General features: G+C 42.3%; 1 protein-coding gene and 1 long non-coding RNA gene across 22 annotated transcripts in view; one reads left to right on the plus strand and one right to left on the minus strand.

Annotated features, from left to right (window-relative positions):
* The window catches only part of PPFIBP1 (PPFIA binding protein 1), a 114977-nt gene that overhangs the window by 59290 nt on the left and 33695 nt on the right, over nt 1-21992 (minus strand). For 9 of the 21 annotated variants that reach the window (XM_081879097.1, XM_081879092.1, XM_081879104.1 and 6 more), the window contains exon 1: nt 8359-8465. The exons of 1 other annotated variant lie outside the window; for it this stretch is intronic. In XM_081879097.1, the coding sequence (XP_081735223.1) occupies nt 8359-8392 (34 nt within the window). In that variant the 5' untranslated portion in view covers nt 8393-8465. Of the gene's footprint in view, nt 1-8358; nt 8467-21992 lie in introns of those variants that run through there. 11 more of the 21 variants (XM_081879090.1, XM_081879095.1, XM_081879088.1 and 8 more) reach the window with 3 other exon arrangements.
* Nucleotides 16372-21992, plus strand: part of LOC309351515 — a 103024-nt gene continuing 97403 nt past the window's right edge. Inside the window, exon 1 of the long non-coding RNA XR_014160883.1 lies at nt 16372-16548. This is a non-coding gene — a long non-coding RNA (uncharacterized lncRNA). The remainder of the gene's footprint in view (nt 16549-21992) is intronic.

Here is a 21992-nt window from a genome sequence, read left to right on the forward strand (position 1 = left end):
TTCCATCATAATCATCATCATTATTATTATTATTAAGCATTACTTGACATTTTCAGAAGGTAAAATCAAAATTCTTTGGTTTTCCATAAACATTTTATATGCTTCTTCATCAAACGTAGACTTAAAAAGCTAAATGTTGTGCAGTCACACACAAAATAGTAGATTTGAATTCCTTACACTCCCAATAACATTTTTAAGACCCTGCACTGAATAAATTTTCAAAAATTAAGTTTCACCTCTTAAAATGAGACACCCTATTGTACCAAGGAGTCCTGAACCATTTGAGTCTCCTGCTCCCAGGAAGCCTGAAGTTATTTAATTCAGTTTATGAGAACTGGGCCTAAAAAGAGGAGCAACTAATCAAAATGATATTCCAACTTTCAAATGTCAAAGAAGAAAGGAAGATACTGTAAGCAGTTTGTGCCTTTTTTTCAATCCTGCAGCAAAACCAAAAAACCACAGATGCCAAGCAATTCAACCAACCTTTTAATGAGAGAGTGAACATTTTATATTATAGAAAGAGCATACGCATGAAAATATAGCACGGCATTCTTAACATTCTTAGGTGAATTCTAATACCTGTTTAGCTATTTTGCATATCTCTTGCAGGACTGCTGTCCAGAACGGTTGGATTTTAGGGCATTCCCACCACATGTGGAGGTATGTGGGTGTGGAGGCGCAGCCTCTCCAATATCTGGGCGTAGCGGTGCCAGTTTCCGTGGTGTTAAGTACCACCTGTAGGTGAGATGCAGCCCTCTTTCTAGTCAGAGGGACTGTGCTGGATCCTACATACTGATCTCTCTGTGATCCGTATTTAGTGAAGGAGGAAAGGGAGGGAAAGTATAACCTTTTATCACTTCTTGGCCACGGTGTCAGCAAGCTGGTAAAATACTTTCAGAAGTTAAAATTACCCTCAGTTAAAACTATAAATTGTGTCTGCTGTAATTAGAAATTGAATACTTAAGTTTGGTTGAGAATGTTATTTTATTTAACTTTTAAGTTTACTGTTTCTCCTTTCCCAAAGAAAAATGAGTACCATCTGAAAGATAGCATATCTCAAATGGATTTAAGATAACTCTATGAAGATTCTCCAACAGCTACAAAAAAACCCTGGTGTTTACTCATTTACATTCTTTTGAACTTAATCTGGTCACCTCCACACAAACCTCACCATTTGGATAAATATACTTTAGATATTTCATTGCTTAATTATGCAGCAAAACATTCCTACTGCTTATATTATTTATGCATTGAAAATCAATATACCCATTTTTCTGAGACATTCCACTTGGATCAGCAGATCTAGAGGGAGGGGGAAACAATCAAACCATTCATTTATGGATCTCCAGCTGCTAATGTAAGCAAGGAAATGCCGCACATTCCCTTAGCATGGTATTGACACAGTCATGAGGCTATGAAACAAACGAGCAGATTATGTGAGCATCTTTCAGAGAGCTCTTCCAAAAGGAAAAGAATCAATTGCCTCTCCGACGTATTAGCAAAACACTAACATCTTTTACTATACACTTTGACAAAACTTAAGACAAAGGCTACCATAGAACCACAGAAAGTAACTGGGGATGCAGGTGGCACTGTGGTCTAAACCACTGAGCCTTGGGCTTGCTGATCGGAAGGTCAGCTGTTCAAATCTGTGCAATGGGGTGAGCTCCTATTGCTCTGTCCCAGCTTTTGCCAACCTAGCAATTCAAAAGCACACCAGTGCAAGTAGATAAATAGGTACCACTCCGGTGGGAAGGTAAACGGCATTTCTGTGCACTCTGGCACTTGTCACGGTGTCCTGTTGTGCCAGAAGCGGTTTAGTCATGCTGGCCACATGACCCAGAAAGCAGTCTGTGGACAAATGCCAGCTCCCTCGGCCTGAAAGCAAGATGAGCGCCACACTCCACAGTCGCCTTTGGCTGGACTTCACTGTCCAGGGGTTCTTTGCCTTTTCTTTTTTTAACCTTTACTTGAGATGGAATGTACCTGTGACCAGATTTATATCATCATCATATTTTTCAAGTCTTTCTGGGCTTGTGCTTCACAGCCACACACCCCGAAGAAAAAAGTACCAGCAGACTTGGGGTTAACCATGAATGGTGATAAATGTAGAAAGAACCATCTCATTTGAAAAAGGAGAGCTGTCCACACACATAAAGAAATTAACCGCTGGTTGATAGCTCAGTTGGTAGCGCATGAGAGTTTTAATCTCACAGTCATGGGCTTGAGCCCCACACTGGGCAAAGGATTCCTCCATTGGGGGGTTGGACTAGATGACCCTCGTGTTCCCTTCCAATTCTATGATTCTACTTCATTAACTGTACATTTGAGATGGCAAAATTCTATGAAGTATAGCTGGATCAGCACAGTCCAGCATGCCTTTTTTCGCAGCCCTCAGCAACATGTGATGTCGCCGTCGTCCTTGCAGCCCCCACACTGCCTTCGGGTCCTCCAGCCTCCTTCCCAAAACCTAGTTAGCGCTTTCCCAGATTTGGGGAGGAGGCAAGGGGGCTCCAGGATCCTGCCAGAGCTGCACGCCCCCTTCCCAAAGCCTGGGGCCTTGCTCTGCTACCTTTGAAAAGGCGGCACAAGGGCTGGGGCCGGTGTCAAATTTTGGCCCCACTCCCACCCCAATTATTATTATTATTATTATTATTATTATTATTATTATTATTATTATTATCATCATCATTAGCATTACAGTGGTGCCCCGCAAGACGAACGCCTTGCAAGACGGAAAACCCGCTAGACGAAAGGGTTTTCCGTTTTGGAGGCGCTTCGCAAAATGAATTTCCCTATGGGCTTGCTTCGCAAGACGAAAATGTCTTGCGAGTTCCTGCGGGGTTTTTTTCCTTCCCCCCCCCTTTTTCTAAGCCGCTAAGCCGCTTATCAGCTGATCCGCTAAGCCGCTAAGAGCCGCTAATAGCGCTAATCCGCTAAGCCGTCAATGGGCTTGCTTCGCAGGACGAAGAAACCGCTAGGCGAAGAGAATCGCGGAACGGATTATTTTCGTCTTGCGAGGGACCACTGTGCCATTATCATTATTCCCCCACCCATCTGGCTGAGTCTCCCCAGCCATGCAACAAGGCAGTGTGCGCCCCCCCCCCGCCCCTTGGTATGAAATGCTGGGTGGCCCTGGGCTAGAGCTAGGCACACGTGTGTTGGACCCCTGCAAAAACAAAGAAACAAACACAAAGAGAACCCAAACTCACATACAGTCCAATGATGACTGAGCATGGAAGGGGAGGCACAAAATGGTGAGTGCCAGTGGACAGGAAAACACTGTGCTTGTGGATGAGACAGAATGGGTTGAGCCTTGACGGGAAGCACTCCAACTTTTCTTGCAGGGTCCCAGTTGCATATACTAACAATGATCACAATTATCTGAATGAAAGTCCTTACAGGACCATTCACACAAAAGAGGGAGGTTTAACCCAGGGGAGATTTTTCCCCTCCCCTAAAAAAAAGCACTGCAATGTGAACTGATCATGCTCAGTGGGCACAGAAGGCTGCCTCACTGCTGGAGGAAAGCAGGGCGAGGCAGGAAGAAAATAATCTCGGAAGCTGACAAGTTTCCGGCCACCATTAAACCCCGGCATTCCACTGTACAGAATTTTAGAACAACTAGAAAACACAAAAGCAAACAGCTGTGGCTTGAAAAAAAACTGAAAAGTCTGCTTGGTGTTTGTGAACCTTCCCCGTCCTGTTGCCCAGAAGTAACACAGGGAGCAAGGCAAAGTCTTCCCAAATATACCTGCCAGGGCCTGTAACACTGGAAGCACAGGGCATTTGCCACTTTTCACTCATCTTGACAGAAAAATTACACACAGCAGCTTGTGGCATTTTCACTAGACAAGGAGAAATTCTGTTTTGTTTAAATATATACTGTTTGTTTGGCACCTCAACGACCTAGGTGCTTTTCCAAAATACAACAAGAAACCAATTTGTGCCCAAAGCTGCCTACGGCCAACTTCAAAACATGGTGTTGGAGCAGTTTTTCTTGCTCCTCAGTTTTTGTAACAGGCAGATCTTCTTGTTTTGCCAGCTCTACCCGCAATCAATCTTCTTGTCCTCTGGCACCAGAGGGAAGATTTACACCCAATCTGCTGGGCTTCCCAGAGATTTGTGCCAGCAGAATGCAGCTGCAAATCTCCAGTGCCCCATTATTCCAATGGGCTTCCGTCAAATGGAGCAAGCCCACTGTTGCAAGAGATACACACACCAAGGATCACGCCCCAAAGCCGTAATGCTGACAGGGATTTCCGACTGTCACCTTCATCTGAAATATACACAGCTTCTCCTCTCACACACATTTTTATCTCTTCATTCTGTCTCTCCAAGGAGCTGAAGGTGCCAGATGTGAAAGTTACCCCATTTTGCCCTCACAGCATTCTATGAGTTTTCTTCAGGTAAAGCAGAGATCAGCACCTGTGGCCCTCTAGGTGTTGTTGGACTCCAATCCCCATTACCCAGTGCGACCAATGGGATAATGGGAGTTGTAGTTCCCCGCTAAGGGATTGTGATTTGTCCAACACCACCCAGTATGCTTCACAGCTAAACAGAGATTTCAACCCAAGTCTACCTAGCTGAGAATCATCACCACTCTGTTAATACCTGCTTCACACCGATGCAACAGAAACTAAAATCTCCAGTTTAAGTCTGAATGTCAAAACTATGCTCTACAGGGAAGGGTGATACAACCCTTTCTATAAATTAGCAGCGGCTGCAGAATTTCTGATTGCAATTTATTCTAGCAGCTGATGCTTCTACATCTCTTATTAGATGCTCATTAGAATCATAGAATTGCAAAGTTGGAAAGGTATCCCATAAGGGAATAAACCTGCAACTTTGGAGTTTTCAGCACCACACTCTAACCAACCGAGCTATTTAAGACACAGAGACTGCTTAATTTTCAGAAACTATATACATTGAATGAATGAATTTATTAATACAGTCACAGACCAGCGTCAACATACACAATATCACAGATCATAAAAAATATCAAATATACAAGGGACAATATGAATGTAACAAGGATTTAAATATAAAAATTAAAAATTAATTGTTAGCGTGCCCCCTGTAATTAACATTTAGGGGCTTGAGCATTATGGGATACCACTTGCTTCCTGCGGTTGATTGCAGACGCACAAAATTTAGCTACATTTAATGTAGTCTTGGGATTCTTGTCCTCTAACAGTAGTTTTAAACTATGGTATTCCAATTCTTTCCTAGACTTTTGCAAAACAGGTGTAATAAAAGTCAAACGTATATCCTCATAAAGACGACAACGTAATAATACATGTGAAGCAGTTTCAACTTCCAACGAGCCACAAGGACAGACCCGTGCTGTGTATGGTTTACCCTCAAATCTGCCCTGAAGTAAGGCAGAAGGGAGAACATTAAATCTGGCGAGGGTAAAAGACCGTCTGTATTTGCATACCTGAAGAGCTGACAAATAGTTAGCTGGGGAGAAACCTCTCCCATGGTCCCTTATTGCTGGATGTTTGATCATTTCGCTCATGTGGCATTGTAATTCTACGTCCCAGATACGCTGGCGAATTGTAGTCCTGGCTTTCTTGAAGCCTGTCGCTATCAGGGTCTGCTGTGGGATCCCCAAGCCTTTAAGTTTTTCCAGCAGTGTAGCTTTCCATCTGGATTGGTAGGTATCTAATAAGGTTAAAGGTGCCAGACCAACCGGGAAGAAAATAAGCTTTAGCCAATAATGGTTTTTCAAAGTAATAAGGTGAAGTATGTGGCGGGAGAAACAGTTAAGATACCAGAAGAACCTCAACAATGTAAAAAAGGAAAAGGAGAAGGAATATGTTCAACTGTCCATGTCAGGCATGAAACAAGATGTGATTTGTTTTATCTGACCAAAACAAGGAAGTAGCTTTATTTGCAAATGCGACTGAAATTCCTTATCAAACTGAGATATGGGTTCACTTCTTTTGAATAGAAACGGCTTTGTTTCTCTTCAGCAGAAGAAACCCTCAACTGGACTACACCAGTATGCTCTCGAGTATCTCCTATGCTGCCTGTGAAAAGTCTCATGAAATATTCCCTTTATAAAAAATCCAGTTTGCTCTTCCTGCTCAGTTCCTATCTGAACTGGCTCACCCTCTCCTACATTGTAAACATGCCCACATTTCACTGGGTATCAGGAGTGGCTGTCCTGATATCCTCCTCCATTTTATTCTGAGCACAGGAAAAGTGCTCCCTGGGAGCAAGCAAAGTGGCAACTGGTATAGGTGACTTTTTCACATTAGTGGAGGCACCTGGTTGGGCGGGCGGGAAGGAGGAAAGAGATGCCTAAGCTATTTATGGATCTCCCTCTTTCTCTGCTCTTTTTAGGTGTGGCAGCTCCTTTGTATTATGCCACACCTATCCTAAGAGCCATGCTGGATCAGGCCAAGGCCTGTTTCCACAACATCCGCTGAAAACATCATCCTGTTCTCAGTGGCCAACTAGATACCCCTGGGAAGCCCATAAGCAGAACCCACTTGTAACTGGTATTCAGGGCATGGTGCCTCCAGCAGTACCCATGGCTAGGAGCCACTGATAACCCGACCCTCTATGAATCTGAAAATTCTGTTTTCAAGCCACTCAAGTTGGTGATCATCATTACATCATGTGCAAGGAAATTTTACAGGTTAACTATGTGTGAGCATGGAATACGGTGTAAAGTTGTGGTCGTTGCACCTCAAAGAAGGATACTGTAGAGAGAAAATTCAGAAATGTATGCTACAACAGCAGCAAGAATACTTATTGCAAAGTACTGCAAGACACAAGATCTACCCACCCGGGAAGAATGGCAGATGAAGGTGATGGACTACATGGAACTGGCGGAAATGACTGGCAGAATCTGAGACCAGGGAGAAGAGTCGGTGGATGAAGATTGGAAGAAATTTAAAGACTATTTACAGAAACACTGTAAAATTAATGAATGTTAGAAGGATGTTAGAATGAAGTTATGTGGTTTTAGCAGAAATGTTATAAGGGTTTAGGAAAAAAATAGACTGTTAATTGGTGAAAGGAGGGAAAGTAAAGTTACATCATATTGAGATAAATTACAGAATAAAAATTGGAAAAGATGGAAAGGATTTGCTGAAATAGTTAACCAAATTAGAATACAAAAAAGGAAGGTGTGAGGAGGTCAAGGAAACAAGCAAATGAAAGATAAGTTATGGGAAGATTAGTTGGTTTTTTTCTTCTTCTTTTTTCCTTATTGTGATGTGTTGTTTTGTTTTTGTTTAATATGGTGTTATTACTTTTATTTTTGCTTTTTGTAACCCTTAAAAAATTTAATAAATATTATTTTTTTAAAAAAAGAAAATTCAGAAATGGAAAACCTAAGCGACTGAGGGGCTGGAACGACTTCCTTATGAGGAAAGATTACTACAGCTTGGGCTTTCTGGTTTAGGGAAAAGGTTAAGGGGGATATGATAGTGGTGTATGAGATTGTGCAGGGGTGGCATATACCGTTTTGCCTCTTGAGGTAAAATAGGAAACCCCCCCCCCCACTGCCCCCCAATGAAGGTGACAGTTGGAAGCTTCAGAGAAGACAAAAGCAACTTTGAGGTGCAACGACCAGAACTTTACACCGTATTCCAAGTCTGGTGTCACCATAGTTTTGCATAATGAAATTATGATATTGCCAAGTTTATTTTCAATCCTTGCCCTGGAATGGAATTCACATTTTTCATGCTGTCACACACTGGATCACTACATTCACATGTCTTTTAGTTAAAATAATTTTATGAGGATTGCCTCTCTTTTGAGACAAAAAGGCATGCGACCGTAACAGAACGTCTCCCAAGTTACTGGAATAACACCATCATAATCATTGGGCTCACTGCCAGGTGAACTCATAACAAAATACTCATCTACATAGTACATAAGAACTTAGGAGCTTGAGAATTGCCTTGATGGATCAGTTCAGAAGTCTTGCAAGACACTCCTGAGAAGCTCATACAAAAGTCAGGATAGCATTTTTCTCTCTCCTTTATACCTTTTCTGCTTCACAAATATTTCACACTGGAATTCTATCTTTAGAGTCAATATTATTTAAGACTCAGAAATAGAATTGTTTTTTAGTGGTGCTTATATTTAGTTCTTAAATGCTCTGTACTTAGTTTCCATGGATAAAATTACAACATTGATGTGAGCTTTCAACTCTCCCCTACTCAGACATCATGGTGACGAACAGGCGGGGGGGGGGGGGTTTGACGGGACGGGACAGGAGGCAGCATCTAACTATTCTATTCTTAGGTTTACAGAATGAAGTGAAAATGCTACTCATAAGAGTATTGACACCCTATCAGTTCCAAAAGTGTAATAGGGTATTTCCAGACATCTCACCTCTCCCTTCAGAGAATAACAGATTTCTTTCCATGGCGACTGTGGCATTTGCCCCTAGGATGTTTAAATTAAAGGGTTAAAATGGGTGTGATGTGATGTGATTGGCCAGTGAGAATGCAAGGGGGGAGTAAAAGATAGAGTGGGAGGTTTTGAAAATCAGTTGAGGTCTGGGGGTTGACAGTTGAGGTTTGTCAGTTGGATGTTGAGGCTCAAGTGTTGGAGAAGGAAGAGGGTGGAATAGGCAGTGGGTTGGTAGAGTTGTATTGTGAGGGAGGGAGAGGAATTGTTAGGGAGTTAGATAGAAAGTTGGGAATAATTCAGTTTGAAGTTGTAGGGACTAAGATTTAAGAAACTGACAAGAGAAAAATAAACCGACATCATACGCTTATTCCTGCACTTAAAAATAAACTTGATTACAGTGGTGCCCCGCAAGACGAACGCCTCGCAAGACGGAAAACCCGCTAGACGAAAGGGTTTTCCGTTTTGGAGGCGCTTCGCAAAACGAATTTCCCTATGGGCTTGCTTCGCAAGACGAAAATGTCTTGCGAGTTCCTGCGGGGTTCCCCCCCCCTTTTTCTAAGCCGCTAAGCCGCTTATCAGCTGATCCGATAAGCCGATAAGTCGCTAAAAGCCGCTAAAAGCCGCTAATAGCGCTAATCCGCTAAGCCGTCAATGGGCTTGCTTCGCAAGACGAAAAAACTGCTAGACGAAGAGAATCGCGGAACGGATTCTTTTCGTCTTGCGAGGCACCACTGTATTTGTTTTCAGTGTTTCCCAACCTTGTGCCTCCAGCTGTTTTTGAACTACAACTCCCATCATCCCTGACTAGCAAGACCAGTGGCAAGGGATGATGGGAATTGTAGTCCAAAAACAGCTGGAGGCACAAGGTTGGGAAACACTGGTTTACGTTAACAGCTGTCTGGACTCGGTGTGCCCCGTGAGAAGCGGGGTGGTGGCAGCGAAGAAAGCAACCGCAGTGGTGGCAGAGGGTCAATAGACCGTCAAACGTCCGGGGGCCCTGTGTGTGATCGCCACAGCGACATTTTCCCTGGCCTAGCCAAGCATGGGGGGGGGGAGTTTCCTCATTGAGCAAGTGATTCACATCTCAGCCATACATGAGCAGTTGATCACACCACACACATACACACCCAGTTGAAAAACTCATGTCAGGAAAGGAGGAAAAGAGACCATTTTCAAAGCTACACATAAAAGACATAAATTACTGAGGGAAAAGGTTGGGGGGTATTTTCTTTTGTAGTTTATTCTTGCTGTTTGCAAAATATAAAAAGTGATGTTATTCCTTTTGCAACAAACAAACAAACAACACCCCCCCCAAAAAAAAACTGAGGAAGAAAGTCAGCTCAGACCAGAAGTCAGAAGCAAAATTTAGTAATGACTAAATATAGCCTCTAGATGTTGTTGGAATTACACCCCTCCTCAGTCACAACCAGCATGTCCAGTGCTCAGGGATGGTGGGAGTTTGAGTCCAGCAGCACATAGAGGGCACTCGGGTCTCTTATCCGTGGTTTATACATTCAGAGCTTATTCACACTTCCCTTTCCTTTGCTCTTTCCAGGCACAGTATGTGCTTTAAAACGCCAAGTCCGAGCAGCCTATTTTGCAATGGAGCTTTCCCCACGAAAACCTGCTCTTTAAAGCTCAATCTGAGCAAGTGGCAATCCACGGATAACCTGACTTGATGTTTGTTCCACCTGAGGGCTAAAGTGAGGGTTTTCAAGGAGAAAGCTCCAGGACAAAACAAAAACAAAACCCAGCACTCGGACACAGAGCTTTAAGTGTGGACCTGTGCCTGGAAAGAGCAGGGCAAAAGGTTAAGTGTGACTTGGGAATGAGGGCAAGAATTTATTGTGGCCTGAGGTCCCTCATTTGCAGGATGCACAGGACACAGAAGCTGTGAGAGACAGAACAGCAGGGAGAAAGAGGAGCAGCTTCAGATACCTGCTGCATTATAGAGCGTGTCATTTTAGGGGGTAAAACTTAATTTTCACAAATTTCTTCAGTGAGGAGTCTTAAAAATATGGTGTTGGCTGTGAAGAATCAAAATCTGCAGTTATTTTTGTGACTGGACAACATTTAGCTGGGTAAGTCTATATTTGATTAAGAAGCACATAAACTGCTTTCAGAAAACCACACAATTTCAATATTTCCTTCTGACAATCTGAAGAAGTATCTGAAGAAGTGTGCATGCACACGAAAGCTCATACCTAGAACTAACTTAGTTGGTCTTTAAGGTGCTACTGGAAGGAATTTTTTTATTTTGTCCTTCTGACAATGACAGTTAATGCTTAATAATAATAATAATAATAATAATAATAAATATCAATATAAAGCAACTACAAGTACTTGGCACTCACTTTTAATGATTTCTGTGCAATTTTACACACATTTTACTTACCAAGTAATCTAAATATTAATTTAATCAAAATATATTTTGAATTCCCAAGTCATATTACAACTTTTTATTAGCACGCCTCATTTCTTGGAATATGGAAGTTGAAAAACTCAACACATTCTGCGTACCATAAAGACTTCTGTGCAAAAACATCAGTCATCACATTTGCACACTACCAGGGCACCAGAGAACTCAGGCAATGTAAGTGTCTGCATGGTGTACTGAGAGGGATGTGGGCCTCATTAGTTGTCATCTATTGCAATGAGTTTCTCAACTGCTGAGACTGATTCCACCAGCGGCGGAAAACTCATTCTGAACTGGACCAGACACAGGTTAGAGCTCAACGTTGAGCCTACCAAGTGGTGATAGCGATGGCGAATAGGACCTTCTTCACCGCCTCTATTGCATCTGCAGAAAACAGCAGCAGGAGACTCTTTCAGGTGGTTTGCAATTTAACAAAACCACCTTCACCATTGGAGCCTGGTAAGGACCCCAGGATTTCCTGCAATGATTTTGCAAAGGTTTTTTGCAGATAAAGGGCAGAAAGTGGTGTGGGGGGTGAGTGTTCAGACCCCTAGGCTCTCACTTGGGGGTGCCCAGGGCTCCGTCCTCTCCCCCATGCTTTTTAACATCTATATGAAGCCGCTGGGAGAGATCATCAGGGGGGTTGGGCTGGGTGTTCACCAGTATGTGGATGATACACAGCTCTTCCTCTCTTTTAAATCAGAACCACTGAAGGCAGTGACAAGAAATACACTGGGATGGGGGGTGGGGGTGGAATAACAACTCCTAGCAGTGATTGATTTATAACACAGAACACAACTACTTTATAATATGATCATGGGACATCCAAAAAGTAGAAAACAATGCAGCTATGAATATGGAACATTCCCAAAATATAATTATAAACAACAACTAGAATTGTCCTCGGTATCATTTGATGCTATTTCCTCTCTTTTGAAAAGATTTCTATCCATATTCTGCAAATATAAAAAAATATTTTGATACTATGCTATGCTATACTATACTATACTATACACTCTGAACTGTTTAAATGTTTCTTTCCTTGTCCTTGCATCTAGCCACCACGCTTGCCATCCTCTCCTGCCACACAGCATGGCATGCCACACCTTTTGAGAACCACTGTTGTAACCCAAAGGAATGTTACGTGTCAGTCTACTGAACCTTATGAAAAGTTTATTTATAAACGGAGAACTGTTTCTTTAATAATGCCTTTTCTGCAGTCCTAATCAGCAAATTTTCTTGCTACGGTTTCAAAAGTCAAGCACATCCACTGTTTTCATGGTGCATTTTAATGAAATATCACTACATTATTTGGCTTAAAGGCAAAATTAGCCTTCTCTAATGAGATAATCTTAAGCAGCTTTTGATGAAAGAACATAGCTTAGCATTCTTCACATTTGTCTTTGTGCCCTACCACCCTACTTTAACTTTACTTTTTGAAGACCATTGGGTGGACTCAAAGATGGGTAAAGGCACCCAGTGGGGAGGTGGGGGCACTTCTTGTAAAACCAGAATGTTAAAGACGGCATTCATTAAAATGCTAACAAAAATAATTCAAGCTAAAATCAGTTTAGCCTCCTCCTCCCTATAAACCTAGAGGATCAGTTTCTACTGAAATGGAGTGCTGAGCAGATATTCAATGGCATTCTGACATTTATGCTGATATGCAAAAGCTTCAAAAATGTCATTTTTGATGCCAGCTAAATAAAAAGCTGCTTAAATAAAATTAAATGACCTACATTGTTGCACACTACATCCGAAATACTGACTTTTCTCCCCAACAATTAGTCAAGAGTGGACTGCCCTTATCTCAACAGAGACCCAGACAGAGACTCATGCCTACCACAAACACAATGACACAGACATTTGCCAGGTAACCGTTGCTTTGAATAAAAGGGGCTGACATCAAGAGCCTGAAAGGCTGTCTCCCTTTTCTTTTTTTGGAGCTTACCAAAATAAGAGGTGCCATGTTTTGCAATCCAAGCAAAACGTAAAAACAGTTTGCAAACCCACTTCTATCTCCAGTTGCAAAATTGCAGACAGGACCTAGTTAGCAAACACAATGATGCACACATTGAAGAGCTCAGCACAGTTACCTCCAAATATTAATGAGGAGAAGACAGAGACAGGCTCCACAAGCCACAGTTTGGATACAGAAGAAGTGAGAGAAAGACAATACATATAAACAGAAATGGGAAGACAGGGACAGAGTCTAAAGAAACATATTAATAATGGATCCTATGTTGCAGATTGGGGGGTTAAAGATGTCATGTGTTTAAATGTATAATTATTGCTGGTAGTGACCAGAATATTCCAAAAGCAGAATTTAACTGCCATAATGTATTAGGATATACTCGTTCATACAATGCAGAGATAATATTAGTTACTTCACACTTGTAGCCTTTGCCGGAACTCCTGCTGTTTCTGCATGCATGTGCATTGCTGCTGTCACTGTGCATTCACACATGGTCCTTTGGAATCTGTAAATGTTCTGTGAAATAAAAGGTCACACACAAGTTTGCTGGCCTGAAGCCATTCCACCTTGCTGTGAGTCTCTCAGATCTCACCAAGTCAAGAAACATCAGTCTGAAGTTGGGTTTGAATGAGAAACCTTCAGCACTGTTGCTGTGGATACAGACAACATTTCTGCTGTGCCTCGGGCACTTCCATTGGTCTTCTGTCATTTTGGGGTTTAAGTCCCAGCATTAAAAATATCACATAGAAATACTCTAAAAGAGATGCTAGCTAGAAGAAGCCTATTTGTCTTTCTGTGATTACGTTGGATCAACGTTTGCTTCAATAAGTGTTTTTCTTGCTTCATGTATCCTCAAAGGCTTGTCTAGTATCTATACACTCACAAATATTGCCCTTTCCTGATCTGGCCTAACAATATCCAGAAGGAGACTGGCTCCTAGGGAACATTTGTTTTTCAAAGGGTTTGATGCTCAGAGGGGAAAGAAGGGGGATCATAAATCTGCAGTTCTACTTCTACCCAAATGGGCAACAAGCTCAACACTCTGGAAAGCAAGCCTGGTGGAACAAATGAACATGGTGGAAGCAAGGAGAGGGCTCTGGTTAACCCCAAAGACTTGGAAGAGGACTTCCGGTTCCAGTAGCAAGCATGGAAAGTCGCTCCCTTGAGCTCTCCAGAGTCTGGGGGGCTCTGGTGGAGATATTTGGGGACAGTGGGGGTGAGCATTCCACATAATCTCTCCAATTAAGTCGGGGGCCAAAGTGAACCCACAGACATCTGTTAATACCTGCTTTGGTCTTAGACGGAGTTAGAAGAAAAGAGGAGCAGGGGGCTGAGTTTCACCATGACTCCATTCTTGAGAATGTCTCGGTCAATAACCAAGTTTGCTACAGCTCTCCTTTGATTTCGGACAATTTGGACAAGTGAAAAGGGAACCCAGCCAACTTGATGTCGTCAAAAGCTGCTGGAGACTATTTGACTGTAAATTGCAGGTTTGGAAAGAAGTTAATTTCTGCTACAATGGGGCTGTGGAAGAGGCAGAGGATAGACTGTTTCTACATATCATTTTATTCGCAAGGGTTCTCTGTAACTACCCTTCTCCAAGGAACATAACTGTAAGAATTCAAGAAGAGTGGACCTTAAATATAAGTTAACTTTGCTAGCTAAAAATTGATGGATCCTGTAGTGTGGGCAAATGAATTGTTGGGTGTTGGGTGGGCAAATCTGCCTGGCTAGGCGGGGAGGAAAGGGTTATTTAAATAATGTTTTTGGGATGGATTATTCCTCATCCTCCCCAGATTCATTGAACAAAAAATGTAATAAAGACTGTGGGTTAAAGTTAGATTTAGAGATGACTGGCCAAAGCATTTGGAAAGAGAAGGTGAAGGAAGCAGTGTTTGAATCCCAGACTGTTGTAACTTTGTAAAATTGAATATACCTGGCAAAAAAGAATGAATCTGGAACTGTGAAGGACAGAAGATGGCTTGTATGGAGTTGGCTTTGTACAGAGGAGAGGAATGTATTTAGGATAATGTAGGGTTGCCATATTTAAAAAAGTGAAAATCCAGACACAAAAGTCCCCTCCCCACCCCATGAAGTTTTTAAGCTATTTTTTAGGGAAATCACCAAAAAAAACAAACACTTCCGATTTTCATGGGAATAATGTTCACTCCCCGCACCTGGTATAAGGATAGAGTCAGCATGGACAGAGCAGACACCAGACACCAAAGCCTGGGAACCTGATATCACCAAGGATTGTTTTGCTGCGTAACAATGAGGATCTGGAGATCCTATGGGTTGCTGGTGTGTGGGGAGCAGGAATGCAATACTGCGGTTGAAGATGTATTGTTTACCATCATCAAGTCAGACTTTTGTGCACATAAAATGGCAGGAGGAATAAGATGCATTTGTGGAATACTGATTATTACTACAGTCATACCCTGGTTTTCGAATTTTATTTTTTTTAATATAATTTTTATTAACAAACCAATCAAATCACATTAGTTCCAAATTACAAAGCCAAATTTTTTAAATTTTTGTTGGGGGTACCCATGCTTCGAGCTCAGAAAGGGATCCAAACATCTCTCTTGCTGCTGCTTTGATGTTACAGTTCTATCCAATCTTCTCTTTATTATTTTCCTCATTTTCTTGTTGTTGTCATATATTCCTTTCTTTGTGACCTCTGACAGTCTCCACAAGCGGGTTGAAAACAGACGTTGTTTATCTTGTGTGGATTTTCCGTTCCTCCAAGAGCCATAATTCATACAGACGGACGCCATTTCCACACTTCCGAACAAAACCTTCTTAAAGTCTGCCCATTAAATCCTCACAGGTCTGACAGTCTCTCTTCAATCTTAGGGGGTTCTGCCAGTTACCATGGTCCAATTACCATGGTCTCCTCCCCCTCAATCATAAATCCAGTAGCCAGGCCTGCTTATTAAACAAGTCTCTTTTTATGACTGCGTCATTCCAAAGGCTCTTTCCTTGCCCGATGTTTCACAAACCATGTCTTTGATTAGTAATTCATTTCCACACAGTTCTTAATCTGGTTTTCGAATTTAATCCATTTCAGGAGTCCGTTCAACACCCAGAACAGTTTGAAAAACAAGACGCTCCTGCAGCCAATCAGAAGCCGCAGAAGCCGCACTTTTGGTTTTTGATCGTTCAGGTGCCGAAACATTCGAATTCAAAGGCGTTTGGCTTCCGAGGTTCTATTGTAATGATTTTTGTGGGCTGACAAAGTAAAGAGTAACTCTGCTTGACATTTGGGAATATGTTATAGTTACTGTAAATAAATGTCTAAGCAGGAGTTAAAATATGTACAGCCGATGGCAAATGAAGAAGGGGAAAAAATAAATAATAATAGTGATAAAATGCTAAAATATTCCAAGTACTGAAATGGAATTAGGAAATGTATGTCACGTTATGGTGCTGGAGGAGACTCTTGAAAGACCCATGGACTGCAAGAAGATCAAACCTATCCATTCTGATAGTGCTCACTTGAGTGCTCACTCGAAGGACAGATCCTGAAGCTGAGGCTCCAAGACTTTGGCCACCTTAGGAGAAGAGAAGACTTCCTGGAAAAGACCCTGATGCTGGGAAAGATGGAGGGCACAAGGAGAAGGGGACGACGGAGGACGAGATGGGTGGACAGTGTTCTTGAAGCTACGAACATGAGTTTGACCAAGCTGCGGGAGGCAATGGAAGACAGGAGTGCCTGGCGTGCTCTGGTCCATGGGGTCACGAAGAGTCGGACACGACTAAACGACTAAACAACAACGTCGTCACACTGAGTAGCAAGTAAGTGAGGGAAGAGAAACATCAAGGAAGCAGAGTGGGAAGTCAGCTTTTAAATTTGTATTAAATTTGAATTAATTTGATGATAATTTGTTAAATTTTTTGAAAAGCAATAAAAAATAATTGCCAAAAGGCCCGGAAGAGGTGGTGAAAAGGAGAAATGGGGAACGAAGCCAATAAAGTCATCCAAGAAAATGTCACAGGATCAGAGGAGAGACAAAGGAAGTCCATAATGCGGCCTGTGCAAACTAGCCGGGGATGTTAGAAGACTCTTGGTGAGAAGCAGAAGGGCGGGCAAAAGGGATTTCCAAGAGTTCCAGGCAGGCCGGCCCAGCAAATGCCGGAGGCTGGCTCTGGGTTGAGCTGCCTACGCTACTGAACAAAAACAAATGGCCTTTACCTTTGTGATTACAGTAGGCAGAAGGCTTAGGACCAGGCAAACATGTTTGAAAATTCCAGAGCTGTATCTGAAGCTGTGAAATATAATTTCGGTTTTTACTATTTGCATTTTCTGCTTGGGGCACCAAAACTTATTGCCCAACTGATCCACGAGCCTTTGCTTATCAAAAACTTTTATCTTGGTACAGGAGCAATTAGCCATCAGCATCATTCTTGAGGCTACAGATGCAAGAGGAACACAGTTGTGTTGCAAGGAACAGTGATCTAAAATAGCAAGTAGATGCATAGCTAGGATTCTATGCAAACAAGGGCTGCTTATTTAAGCTACAAAACATGTATGGTGGTGATGCCCCAGCTCTGGAATACAGTCCTTCTTGAAGCATGGATGGCCATGTTCAGAGTTCAGTGTTTAATGCTGAGCTTTCCAAACATTAGTGTGTCAGCTGCAGTGTATAGATATGTTGTGTGAACGCTCCCCGTGCTCCTTACGGTGCAGGAAAGGGGTTAGTTAAACCTCCGGTTTGCTAGTAAAACTGAATTACTATGTCACAAAATGATGCATGTCTAAAAAGTGTATCACTAATATGAAAAGCCTGGAAAGCTTTGGTTTAATAGAAATTTGTCCCTCCCTCCCCAACCCCAACTCTTGGTGGCAAGACTAGTTTCTGAGGACTTGGTGGTTTTATTAGTTATGTTGCTGATATTTTACTATTACTTTAACGGTATTCTGTGATTTATAATGTTGTGGCTTATTTCTTATGTCAACCGTGACAAAAAGCAGTAAATAAACACATTAAAAATATTAATAAAATGATAAACTTTCAAAATATTTTCTGATAACATTTGACTATGTACCGTAATTCATCAACTTTGAGATACTCTAGTCTCACTCACTCCATCTCCACCCACTACATTTACTACTATTACTGTTCTATCCCAATTCCAATTACTGGATAAATGCCTGAGATTAATGTAGAACAGTCTCCATAGCTGATTGTACTCCCACCCTTTTAAAAGTGTGAATAACATCTGTCTACTTCATAGCAGGCAAAAACTGATTTATTAAAACATACACACAATTGCAATTAACTATTATTTCAAAAATCAATTACAGTTGAATTTGTAGAAAGCCTATGTTCAGAGAAAACACCACTGTGGGGGTGGGGGTGGGGGTGTTGCTAGATGAATCGTTTCAGAATGGGTAAAGATTACCATCTGAGAATGAAATTGCTGCTGGAGTGATGAAACTCCCTTTGTGAAACGTAATCTGTTTAGCAAATGTGGAATGAGGGTGTAGGAGTGGAAACTGCTTCTTGCTTCTTAAAATCTGTTTGGGCTCCTTCCCATAGTGCTCTCCAAATAGCACATCTTCATTATGTCTTTCTCAAGCTGTCACATTTCTGTCAAAATATGCTGTATGATTAACTTGCTATTTCTGGGCATGCCCAGTTCCAAGTGTGGTGGAGAGGGAGGATTGTTTGCACATAGATGAATGGTCTAGAAATGTAAACCGTAACAGCCTGTTTTCAGGTGCTGGGCTGAAGTATTTAGGCTGCAGTCCTTATCTACACTTACATGGGAGTGAAAGACCCCTGAACAAAAGTAGGACTTGCTTGCATAGCATCAGAAGCCACAACTCATTTAGTCTGTTGCCCTGTGTTAGGACTGGCCGACGTCCCATGGGCAGCTTTGTACTGCTAGTTATCAGCCACCACCACCTATCTGCACTCCTAATACACAAGGGCGGTTGTGCTGCATAGCAGTCATCCCCACTGCCACCCTGCACACTTTCAACAGCCATGGGGAGGAGCACCATGCACATACAGAGATCTTCCATGTGAGGGGTTATCCCAGATCATCCAGGATCCCCCTTGCACAAACAGATTGTATGCATGCACACTTGTTATGTGTGAAGAGCTAATTTTCCTTGACGCAGAAACATGCATTTTTACAGGGCTGCTTGTTTCTTCAAAATGAAGAGCATTCACTTTGAGCATTCAGAGCTGAAACACTCTGGTATATCTTACTAACAGAAACTGGTCCTGTGAAAGCTGCACCCTAAACTGGTTCATATTCAAGCCTAGTCTCACAATTAAACTACACAGAGGATCCATAACGAGCCATGTGAATTTCTGTGGGAATACACAACACACACCACAGATTCCAGATTCCAAAGAATATCAATTTTGCTTTTTTAAACACCATTTTCTAAACCTTGTGGCTGAAGACCAGCTGAGAAGTTTATGTCCCAGACACGCTGAAATCTCAGCACTGAAAGAGAAGGATGAATGGAGCTGGGAATGGAACCATGTTCACCGCATAGCACACTGCCCCTCTCAACAACAGACCAGTCAGAACAGTAAAAAGCAAATTTCAAAGAAGAAAAAATACACAACTGTGCTGAATTTGTAAGACTCAGAAAGGTTATAAGACTCAGCTTGTCTAGTGCAGCATGTAAATGCTGCAAATAACTATCCACTGTAGAAATGAGGGCTGACAATAATCTGACCCATTATGGACACTGGCTCTTGAAACCTTACAAATTACAGGGGTCGTTTGGCCTTCACAATGAAACCTGCCTCCAAATTCAATGCACATATTCATGCAATCCAGACCTGCAAGAAAAGCAAAGAAGAATCTACGTTCTGCAAGGAAACATGACGATCAAATTCTCAACATGTTTGTCTTTTATTCTCTAGGATTCACAATGACACCCCTAAAGCAGCAGCACAATCAAAACAAATCATTAAAAGAACTCTTAGCCTTGTTAAAGCAAGAAAGTGCATAAAAAGCACCCCGCTGGATCAGGCCAAAGGCCCAGCTAATCCAGCACTCTGTTGTCGCAGCAGCCAACCAGAACCCCATGGGAAGGCATGAAAATGTATTTGGTTTTCCCTCTTTGTACTATTGCTGGCTCTTAACACTGAACCAACTCATGGCTACAGCTCCTAGTTTGCTGGAAACCTGTGAGTCTGGGCTTCTAAACCAGGCATAGGCAAACTCGGCCCTCCAGATGTTTTGGGACTACAACTCCCATCATCTCTAGCTAACAGGACCAGTAGTCAGGGGTGATGGGAATTGTAGTCTAAAAAACATCTGGAGGGGCAAGTTTGCCTATGCCTGTTCTAAACCATGGCTTAGCTCCCAGTAGGATGGCAGCAGCAAGAGTGGGAGAAGAAGCAAAGCGGCCACAATTTTCTAACTGCACCATCATGTGTGCTTGGTTGCACCAGCCCTTAGCACTATGTGAACCAGGCCACTGTGAATTTAAACCTGACTTCCATTACACATAATGTAGATTAAATTAGCAGAGAAAGGTTACAAATGAAAAGGATATGGCGCTACAACAGCAGGAATCACAGTCATGAATTATCACCAGAGTCTAACCCTGTTTTGACGAATCCCTCCTAGACAAGCCAGTTAACAACTGCTGCTCAGTCAGAGAACTTACAAACTACTATGCAATTTAGCTGCAGTGATTAATTACTTAATGGTGGCTGAGCATTTTACAGATACAGTGTGCCAGGCAGCTGGCAAATACCATTAGTCAATGGTGAAATGAGATGTCTTCTCTCCCCCACATGGAAGGCAGGAATCATAAACCAAGAGATGTCCCCTCCCCTTATTCTGCAGAAAAAGAAGTGGGAGATTTAGCAACAGAGCACACAATAATTGCCTTGCTGAGGAAGACGGTGCTGGTCATGGCCATATGAAATTTATGGGATTAAGCATCCAAGGGAATAAAAATCCTCGCATTACCCAAATGGGTTTCTGCTTGCCAGCATAATCTTGTGTAAACACACACAGAAATGGATTTGTCACGGCCAGAGAACAAACTGCTATCTTACAAAAAAAAGGTTAAAAGGTAAAGGATCCCTGGACAGTTAAGTCCAGTCAAAGGCCACTATGAGGTGCGGCGCTCATGTCGCTTTACACAGCAATGAAGAGACATTATTCCCATCACTGTAAATGAAGCAGCTACTGAATGAAACAAATGGATATTATTTTTCAAAAGATAAAAGAAATGCTCAGAGGACAGCTCCATCAACATAGCTATTAGTAAATTGAACCTCCATGACTAAAGGCAGTAAAAATGTGCAGTACCAGAAACTGGGGATAAAGGCTGTGAGCCTCCCAAAGGCAGCTGGCTGGGCACACAAAATGCAAGATGAAACAAACCCTTAGCCTGATCTAGAAGGGCTCTTAATGGTGCAGTTTTGGGGGGGTGGGGGGTTAAAAACAAAGTCATGTGTGTGCTCCCTCATCACTCATAAGCAAAGACTTCCAATGACCACTTTTATTTCCAAAATGGACATGCAAGAAGACACACAATAAACTTCTTGTTTGTACACATGAAACTGCTTTATACAATATTGTCTAACTATCTGCCCATCTAGCTCAGTATTATGTAAACTGGGTTAGCACTGACTCTCTGTGCTCACCTCCTGGGACTAAGGGCTCATCCACACTTGTCCTACCACATTCTCCTGGGAAAACCTTCTCTCTACCACTCTCTACCATTGTCAGAGCAAATGACAATCGGGTGTTCCATGGATTGACTTTTTCTGATTCTCTCTCTCTCTCTCTCTCTCTCTTTCTCTCTCTCTCTCTTTCTCTCTCTCTCTCTCTCTCTCTGAGTGCCATCACATGCATGGAAGTAAGGCCTATTGAGTCCAGTGAGGCTGAGGCAAGTTGGGCTGCTCCGCTGTTAAAGTCTCCCTACAAATATATAAAACTGGAATGTAAGGGAGAAGCTTATGCTAGAACTCTCTTCGCTGTTACCTATTTTTCTATATGCAGAGGTTTTATTTTTATTTTTAAAGGACGGGGATGTGTCTAATCATGCAATTGCCTTCCTATAATCTGAAATGATACAGACCAGGGACATTTCACCACACAATAAGCCACTTAGCAAGCAATACTCTAGATAAAGTGAGGCAGAGACAGCGGCGTAGCGTGGGTTGTCAGCACCCGGGGCAAGGCAAGTAATTTGCGCCCCTAACCCCTAACCTGCCATCGCTGCCAGCT

This window comes from Podarcis erhardii, assembly GCF_964252035.2.
Source record: "Podarcis erhardii genome assembly, chromosome: 10".
Taxonomy (NCBI): Eukaryota; Metazoa; Chordata; class Lepidosauria; order Squamata; family Lacertidae; genus Podarcis; species Podarcis erhardii.